Genomic DNA, 10,345 nt, shown 5'->3' on the forward strand with positions numbered 1-10,345 from the left:
TGATCTGTAGATTCAATGTAATCCTAAATACAAATCATAGCAGGCTTTTTGTAGAAATCAGAAAGTTTTTTCTAAAATTTGTATATATAAAAAAAGGACATAAAAGAGTGAGGACAATTTTAACAAGGAACAACTTCAGAGCACTCACTTTATCTCATTTCATTACATAAAATGTGGTAAAGTAATCAAGACGTTATGTTTTCCGTGTAAGTATACATAGACTGGAATAATTGAAAAGAATGGAGGGTCCAGAAATAGACCTATACATTAGTGAATACTGCCTTTTGACTAAGGGCCTAAGGTAATTCAATGGGAGAAATTATAGTCTTTTCAGCAAACGCTGCTGGAACGATGTATTTCCATTTGAAAAAAAAAAAAAAGCAGCAGTCATTATCCAATACCATATACAAACCTTAGGCTATAGACTTACACCTAAAATCTTAAAGTAAAAATTATTAGAAACTGTTGGAGAAGTCTTTATAAACTTGAGATAGGTCACGTGTGCGTGCTCAGTCAAGTCTGACTCTTTGCGACTCTGTGGACTGGAGCCTGCTGGGTTCCTCTGTCCATGGAATTTCCCAGGTGAGAATACTGGAGCGGTTGTTCTTTCCTTCTCCAAGAAATCTTCTGACCCAGGGATCTTGCATCTCCTGCACTGACGGATGGATTCTTTACCACTGAGTCACCTGGGAAAGCCCAAGACTGGTCATATTTCTTAATTAGCACAAAAGGTGCATCAAAAGACAATGCTGCTGCTGCTGCTAAGTCGCTTCAGTGGGGTCCGTTTCTGCGCGACCCCATAGACGGCAGCCCACCAGGCACCCCCGTCCCTGGGATTCTCCAGGCAAGAACACTGGAGTGGGTTGCCATTTCCTTCTCCAATGCATGAAAGTGAAAACTGAAAGTGAAGCTGCTCAGTCGGGTCCGACTCTGAGCGACCCCATGGACTGCAGCCTACGAGGCTCCTCCGTCCATGGGATCTTCCAGGCAAGAGTACTGGAGTGGGGTGCCATTGCCTTCTCCTAAAGATTTAATAATGACGTTATATTCATCAAAATTTAAAACAACAGCTCTTTAAAAAATAAAACATGGGAAAATGAGAAAGCAAGCAAACCATAGGTTGTGAGAAATTTTCATGATGGATATTTCTACAAAGTATTCTTTTCTAGAATTTATAATGCTATTATTTATGTATAAAATAAATAACCCAATTTAAAAATAAAAGACTTCAATAGACTCTTTTCAAAACAAGCCATTTAAACAGCCAACTAGAACAACACAAGAACTAGATTTTTGAGCAAACTCCAGGAGATGGTGAAGGACAGGGAAGCCCTCACGTGCTGCAGTCCATGGGGTCTCAAAGAGTCAGACAGGACGGGGCTACTGAATAACAACAAAGAGATGCCACTGCACAGCTACCTGAATGGTTGAATTTTAAAGAGACTGACAACACCAAGTGTTGGCATGTGTGTGGAGGAAGTAAGAACTGGTTTCTCACTGTTGGTGGGAAAGTAAAATGGAACAAAGATATTCAAAGCAGTTTGGCAATCTGCTAGAAATTTAATCATACTCTTACTATACAATCTTGCAATCTACTTGTAACACCAAGGAGACATAAAACAAATATCCACACAAAGTCTTGATTTACATGTTCATAACAGTTTCATTCATAATAGGTAAAATCTTATATTTAAGTTAGATGATATTATATCTATAGTTGTAAGACCTTCACCTTGATATCCAGTTATACAATTTTAAACCATGACAGTTTTTAATATTGAAATCTTTGAATGAATGAGTTTTGTGGGAGATCTTCGAGTAATAATGAAAAAGGTTATCTATAGTATGAACCAAGTAGTATCTTGAAAGATTGCTTTCTACTTTTGAGAATGCATTTTCACCAATAAAATACTGATATATGCTTATACTTATTGCTTCTTATGTAAGTGCATGGTTGTTTTTAAAATATTTGCTCCTAGTGCTAAAGAGGAGCAGAGAAATCAAATAGTGATTTTTTCTAATTATGGGAGGAAGAAGAAAAAGAAATCGATAGATGTTTACAGGATGAAAGTTTAAGTAGGTCAAGAGATGTATTCTGATGCTTTTAGTGGTGATTGAAAGAACCAGACTTTGGGGATAGTGCTAAACTTTGTGAGATTTTCTTTCCATGGTGAAAATGATATAACACAATTACATGTTGTCACTGAGGCACAACTCTTATATGTAGAAAGGCTCTTCTAAACAAATTATTCACTATTTTCAAATAATAGAGTAACATGAAACACAGTGAGACCAACTCATTTGTTCCCAGGAAATTAATTTGTGTGTGTGTGTTGTTGTGCAAAGCTTACAACTCAGACCTTCTAACTCTGTCTGGTGCTTTCCTATGTTGCCCAGCACCTTAATGCCCATAGAAGCACACGATTCCATTCTTCAGCCTCTTCATTTGAGAAGAATATATTTCTGGAATCATTATTTATATTCTTCCTAGTCCAACTTTGAACTCCCAAAAGCAATACTAATGTTTGATTTATTTTTTTATCTTAATAGCTAACAGAATTCCCAGGACATAAATGTACTTGGAAACTGTAAAATTAATAAGAAATAATTTCCATATAATTTGTTATATCGGTAAGTATTATTACTGAATCATATATTATATTGCTTATCAATTTTTTAGCTCATTCACATACCTGTGTTTGCATATCATTCACATAGCTGTCTTTGCATATCTTTTGGATTCAAAAGATACATGTCCAAAGCACAGACACTTTGGGGGAAAAATTTAGTAGTCTCTTAAATCTGCTAAACTTTATGATAATTGTTACACACAAGAGCATTCAGAAAAAAACAAACAAACTGTGGCCTCTTGCAATGCACACTGCTGAAGAAAAGAAGAGGAGAGACAATAAGGCAGTGAGAAGGAAGCTTGTGATATGGTTGGCAATTGATAGGAAAAGACCCATTTACATACCAGTTAGAGTAGGAAGTGGCAACCTACTCCAGTATTCTTGCCAGGATAATTCCATGGACAGAAAAGCCTGTGGGCTACAGTCTATGGAGTCGGAAAGAGTTGGACATGACTGAAGTGACTGAATAAGCACACAGAGACCAATAGCAACCTTCCACTATTCAGGGCTGTAGTTTCAGTTCCTATATCTTTGTCTCTAATATGTTATATTTAGTGGAAATAAGAATAAGAACACATTAAAAATTATATAATATAGCCCACAGAGCATCCACAATTGTTTACACAAGAATATGAAATATATGGCATATTAAAAGTTGTTTTTTCAGGACTTCCCTGGTGGCTCAGATGGTAAAGAATCTGCCCGCAATGCTAGAGACCTGGGTTCAATCCCTGGGTCAGGTAGATCCCCTGAAGGAGGGAATGGCTACCCACTCCAGTATTTTTGCCTGGAAAATCCCATGGACAGAGGAACTTGGCAGGCTATAGTCCATGCAGCTGCAAAGAGTGGGACATGAGTGACTAACGCTTTCACTTTCATTCAGGAACATAAATCTCTCCCTTTAGAATCTGCTTAAGGACGTTTATTATTTTGCACATTTGGATAAAAAGTGTGGGTAAAGGGGAGAAATGATCATGAAGATTCATTTTCGAGGAGTGGGAGAAGGAGAAACTCTATAAGAAACTAAAGCTTTATTAAAGGGAAAAACAAAGACAATTTGTACAGTTTGAGATTAAAATTCATAGATTCAAATTTCAATCCACTCATTCACTATTGACTCAAAGCCATCCTATTTTAGGAATGCAGAGATCCACTTATCCTAGTTACCAACCTTTCTTCAGTAACCTCTGGATTCCTTGCTTGATCTCCTGAGTTCGCACCCCATAGACAATGGGGTTGAGGGCTGGAGGGATGACGTGGTGGAGGATATTGAGCAAGACGGGCACGTCAGAGGACACTTCCTTTTCTACCACAAGAGTGAAGACAAAAACCAGAAGGACAGTGCTAAAGAAGAGGATCAGGATGACGTGGGAGCCACATGTGCTTAGGGCCTTGGCCACAGCTCCCTCTGACTTGAGTCTCAGAACAGCCCTTAGTATGAGGGTGTAGGAGAGGAAGATGAGGAAGAGGTCAGATCCCAGCAGAGTCCATCCACAAGCAAATTGGTAGAGACGATTGATAATAATATTACCACAGGAGAGCCTGGAGACAGACATATTGGCACAGAGGCAGTTCTCAATGACATTTTCCCGACAATAATGGAGACGTCCTGAAAGAATGGGGATGGGTACTGTCAAAAAGATGCTTCTGGCCAAGATAAAAATGACTGCTTTGACTACAAATTGGTCAGTAATGATGGACAGGTATTGTAGAGGATGGCAAATGGCCACATAGCGGTCATAGGCCATGACCATGAATGTGCAGGACTCCATGGCAAAGATACTATTCATGATGAACATCTGAAAGAAGCAGGCAAAGAAGCTGATGGACCTGAGATCAAACCAGAAGATGGCCAGGACCTTGGGGATGACGGTGAGGCAGAGCACCATGTCCAGCAGGGAGAGCAGGCTGAGCAGGTAGTACATGGGCTCGTGCAGAGAGGCCTCCAGCCGGATGGTGAGCAGGAGGGTGGCGTTGGCCCCCATGGCCAGGAGGAAGAGGAGGCTGAGGGGCAGGGACAGCCAGCGCTGCCAGCTGGGGGACCTGACAAAACAGTTCAGAAGGAAGTCTGAAATCTCAGCGGAGATGCTGCCATTTTGGTGTGCTGTCATATTTTGTCAAATATTCCTGCACCTTCCTTTTAGTGATCTGTAAAATTGGGATAAAAATTAGCTACTGATTCAAGATTCATAGAGATAGAACAAATTGCTTTACTTAAGTGACTTATGCATTCTGGCAGATTATCCATCACTAAGTGAATTTTTGTGTATATCTTATGTACCCAGTATGATATTCATATTACTTTAAGCAATTCAGAAGGCTGAGGTGCTGTGATTTCTTTGTAGTGTTTGATTTGTTCAAGGTTTATTTATAGTATTTTAATAGAGTATATATTTGCTTTATAATATTTGTTAGTTTCTTCTGTACAATAAAATGAGTCAGCTGTGTGTACACATATATCTCCTCCCTCTTGAATCTCCTTCCCCCTCACCACCCCTACTGCCATCTTACCTAAGTCATCACAGAGCACTGAGCTGAGCTTCCTGGACTATACTGCAGGTTCCCACTAGCTATCTCTTTTACACATGGTAGAGTATATATGTCAACCCCAATCTCCCAATTCATCCACCCACAGCACTCTTGTATCCACATGTCTGTTCTCTCTGACTAGATCTTTATCCATGCCATGCAAATAGGTTCAGCTCTACCGTTTCACCAAGTTTCACATATATGTATTAATATATGATATTTGTGTTTCTCTTTCTGACTCACTTCATTCTGTATTTTTAATAGAGCTGTTAAATCTTTATAGAAACTAAGAGGAGAAAATTATTTAGGAAGCTTCTTTATAACAGGTGAGTCTCTAAATTCATACTCATGTTTCTTTACTATTTAAAAATGATTACATGGACTACAATATCTACAATTTAACTTGAACAATACATGCTAATAAGCAGCAGAACCTGGCACAACTGAGGGACTCAGATAAATGTCTGTAGACCACTAGCTACCATAATTTGACCTTTCAGCTGTATTTATTATGCTTTAATTAGAGATTTTAAAAATTATGCACTGAAAATAATGTTTGTGAATTTGCATGTGTCTAAAAAGTCATTTTGATTTGGATTATTTGTAAAAATTGCTTTTTGTTTACTTCTTAGGTTTTTATATTAGTAGGATTCCTAAATTCTGGAAGAAACAACTTTAAAAGGAGAATGAGCAATTCCACCCAGCTCTGCTGGACTAATATCTAATAGTAAACAGGAGGAAACTTGATTCTTCTGATTGCATTAGTGTGAGGTTGATGAGATCTACCTTTAAAATCCTTCCATCTCCTTTCTGTTTCCCTTTTTCATCTTCAGTACAATAATCCAGGTACACATTCCTTCTTTCCTCCAGGCTAGTTCAATGCTGCCACTGTTGTCTCATCATTTAAAGTTTCTCCTTGGCATGCTGTTAGATACTAGGGTCACCGAATTGAGTTAGAAACCATCTCTATTCTGAAGTAGGGAAAACTAAAACCATTCTGGGCCAACAGTAATACTAATAAGTGCTATGAGCAATGACAGGGTCTTGCATAAACTATTATGAGACAGTAGGGGAGGGCTGCTTGGAGAGGGGATATAGGTTACCTACTCCAGTATTCTTGGGCTTCCCTGGTGGCTCAGATGGTAAAGAATCCGCCTGCAATGTAGGACACCTGGGTTCAATCCCTGGGTTGGGAAGATCTCCTGGAGGAGGGCATAGCAACCCACTCCAGTGTTCTTCCCTGGAGAATCCCCATGGGCAGAGGAGCCTGGCAGGCTACAGTCCACGGGGCTGGACACGACTGTGCGACTGAGCACAGCAGAGCACAGGGGAGTGCTGACTGCCAGGCATGGGGAGTGGGCTGGAGAAAGAGAATTGTGAGTAAAGTGATGGGTGCCCTCATGGCACTAATGATTAAGATCCCGCCTGCCAATGGAGGAGATATAAGTGACATGGGTTTGATCCCTGGGTTGGGAAGATCCCCTGGAGGAGGGCACAGCAAGCCACTCCAGACAGAGGAGCACGGTGGACCACAGTCCATGGGGTCTCCAAGAATTGGATAGAACTGAAACAGTTCAGCACCCATCCTCATTTACATTACAGAGGAGGAATTCTAAGGTTCTCCTCCACCTGAATTGTGACAGAGAATCAAAAAAAGTCTGTAACTTGGCAAAATGTTTAGGTCAGGACTTTCTGGTGGCCTTCAAATCATGCAGTCCATTGTAGTCAAATCTGTCTTCATAAACAGAGTCTCATATAAAGAGTTATCACGTGGGTTTACAAACTTCTTTCCAGGAGTTTTAAAAATTCTCTCTTGATTTCTCACTTCTTATTATATATAATAAATATTATTATATAACATAATATAAATGTTCATACTGTTTAACTGTTGAACTCTTGTCACTTGCTGAGAATGGAGCTCCAATATCTAGGACTTCATCTCATTTTGTCTTTCACTCTCTTGTGAAATATGTTTTATTATCATCACATTACAAACAAGGGAAATGATTCTCATAATCTTAACCATCTATCCAGTATTAGGCTAATCCTCTTCCTATCTAACCCTAGTCAAGTGTGTTACATTCAAACAACTTCCAGTTTCTCTCTGACCCTAAAATACAATTCTATGATAATGTACTTAGCTCATCAATACTATAAAAGAGTAATAAAAAACCACCAATGATACAATTAGTAGTTCTGAAAACAGAACTGATAGATGAGAAATAGCTTTGGGATAGGGGGCAAAGTAGCAAGGGAAAGGAACCTTTAATCAAACTGTGAACCCAGAACTAAACAGTATTTTCATATCAATAGAAATCAACTTTTGATTCTGTAGTGTTTCAAGTTGTGTTCTTGTTTCCAGTTATGAATTCTAATCTCCAAATGCAGTTTCAGTCCTCCTCAGCTCCCAAATTCTCCTCACCAGAGACTCCCTGTTAGTGACCAGGGTTGACTCTCAGAGGAAGGAGGAGGGTTGTCCCTTCCCAGTCTCCTCTCTTCATTCCTCTTGGTTCTCTGCTTCCCCAGACAAAAGGTCCTGTCTAGCTGGGACATGCCAGTCATGGCTTTTCCACCTGATACATAGATGAGATTGAATGATCTTCCAAATTTTTTCCTCTTGTTAATAACAGAATACATTAGTAGTGATAGTGACAATTTGGGGATGAATTGTACACATATCATGTCATATAATAGTAACCATACTCTGAAGAAAGTGGGTCAAGTTGACCATCTTAATAATTTACGTCTTCAAATGGAAAAATTGTTTCAGTGGTATTATATGTCTTTTCCTCAGTTTAACTGCTAGGGTTTGGATGTAAAAGAAACAAACGTCAGGCCCAAAGCCATTGAATATATGTATACAGCTGTGTCCTGTGTCATCACAGCGAGGTAGAAATGCATATCTTATTTGCCATGTTATTTTATATATTTGAGTGTTAAGGTTGTTAGGGTTCACCTAACTCCACAGAACTCAGACAGACCTTTACGACATCTTGAAGTGCAGTTACAGACATTATTGATGATATCCAGTGGCAGATACTTTGATCTTTGGGCATCATTTTCTGGTTTTGGCAGCCGTAGTTTTTAGATATTATTTAGATTGAACTGACATCTGAGGAGCTACTTTCTGACACCCTCTGACCCCCAACTGTGATCTCTGTTCTCACCTTAAGTTATATAGAATAAATTTAATTCCTACTCCATGATTCCAGGACTTTTGCATGAATACTTTGTGCCCAGTGTCCATACTCCTTGTTGAAACGTTTGAAATTTTCATAAGTGGGGTCCAGATGATGTACTTTCAAGCTCCCCACCACCCGTCTCCTATGGACAAACTTCACCTCCTCTGCATCTCTGTCATCATCAAGAAAAAATCGTAGAAAAGAAGGGCAAAGCAGAGAACAAGGTTCCAGAGCAGAGCTTTCCCCTGCACCTACTCACCTGACTCCGGAGGCACTATCCACTACTGGTTTTCAGACTACTTCAGCAGCACTGTCCCAGGAATGGAAACGGACACAGACCCCTGATGAAGAGAGAAGTCTTTCCTGTCTTCTGGTTAATGCTGGTCTATCTTTCTTCACTCAGACTCACAGATGACGTTAAGCATGGGTTCTGGTTCCACTGATCCTGAAGCCTTGGAGCATTCCCAAGTACCTGGGGTAGGTATACCTCTGGAGCGTTAGGGACTCTGCCCTCTGGGAACTCCTCCTTTCTGCTCCCTTTGGCCCTTAAGGCCATTCTGGGAAAGGAAGGCAGGCAGATGAGAGAAGAAATTATTTTCTTTCTCTGTAAAAGAAAGGACATCTGGGAATCCAGTCCTACACTGCCATGTCTCTATTGGCAGTTAGTCAGTCTCCTAAATATGACTGTCTTATGTACATCTTTACATGTCTATTTGTGTTTGTATATACACTTTTGATGTCTTCTATCGATCCTTTAAACTCACTCGGAAACTCCCATGGAATTCCTGGACATGCTTAACAGATAGTGACATCCAAAATTGTGTTATTGAATGAATTGATGTTAATATATCATCACTTTTATCACGGCATAATAATGATAAAAGTGCAAGAGGAAGTGAAGAAAATATTGAGAAAACATTTTTTTTCAGAGATTGCAGAGAAAAATGAAAACATTTTTCAGAGAAAAATGTATTTTTCGGAGAGAAAAGTGACAGTCATTTTTGCTGCTTCAAATTTTTTAAAACAGGATTTATATGCTAGGAAAGATAATTTGTTCCTTTATTTTTTATTCATTTTAAACCTCATATGAATTATTCATACTTTTCAAGTTATGGGAACAAGCATCATCCATTTTTTTCAGGTCCTTTGTTTCAATTTTATTTCACTTTTTTTTTCATATCTCAACATTCTTCCTAGTTCTCCTCCCTTCCAAAAAGTGAAATCTCTAGTGTATTTAATATATGTGCTACTAATTAATTTCCAGTATGCTTATTTAGCTATATATTTGTGTAAGGAATACAGTTGGATATTGAATTTTCATAAATGTCATTGTGTTATAAATATGATGTTAGTTTTGATTTTCCTCACACTAAATCTTAAAAATATGTCATATGTTGCTTTGGGTGAATTGACTTTATTATTTTTGAGTGGGTCTCTTTTTCCATTGTGCCCATTATCCCCTTTGGCTCACACCCATATGATCTGTAATAATTATTCAAATCAGTTGCTTTGTCATGTCCGACATTTTGGAACCCCTTGGACTGCAACATGCCAGGCTTCCCTGTCCATCACCAACTCCTGGAGCTTACTCAAACTCATGAACTTCGAGTTGGTGATGCCATCCAACCATCTCATCCACTGTTGTCCCCTTCTCCTTCTGCTTTCAATCTTTCCCAGCATCTGGGTCTTTTCAAATGAGTCAGTTCCTCACATCAGGTGACCAAAGTATTGGAAATTCAGTTTCAGCACCAGTCCTTCCAATGAATGTTCAGGAGTGATTTCCTTTAGGTTGAACTTGTTTGATCTCCTTGCAGTCCAAGGGACTCTCAAGAGTCTTCTCCAACACCACAGTTCAAAAGCATCAATTCTTCAGTGCTCAGCTTTCTTTATAGTCAAACTCTCACATCCATACATGACTACTGGAAAAAATCAAAGCTTTGACTAGTGGACCTTTTTCAGCAAAGTAATGTCTCTGCTTTTTAATATGCTGTCTAGATTGGTCAT

General features: G+C 39.1%; 1 protein-coding gene across 1 annotated transcript; it reads right to left on the reverse strand.

Moving 5' to 3' along the window:
- Nucleotides 1–3,793: 3,793 nt before the first annotated feature.
- On the reverse strand, nt 3,794–4,741 carry LOC122450183 (olfactory receptor 56A3-like). The gene has a single exon (XM_043482390.1). It carries the CDS (start codon nt 4,739–4,741, stop codon nt 3,794–3,796), a length of 948 nt encoding a protein of 315 aa, XP_043338325.1.
- Between the last annotated feature and the right edge of the window lie 5,604 nt (nt 4,742–10,345).

This window comes from Cervus canadensis, chromosome 11, assembly GCF_019320065.1.
Source record: "Cervus canadensis isolate Bull #8, Minnesota chromosome 11, ASM1932006v1, whole genome shotgun sequence".
Lineage (NCBI taxonomy): Eukaryota > Metazoa > Chordata > Mammalia > Artiodactyla > Cervidae > Cervus > Cervus canadensis.

Bases quoted from the DNA above. Each gene is read 5' to 3' on its own strand.
- LOC122450183 (XM_043482390.1), bottom strand. From the start codon at position 4,741: ATGACAGCACACCAAAATGGCAGCATCTCCGCTGAGATTTCAGACTTC.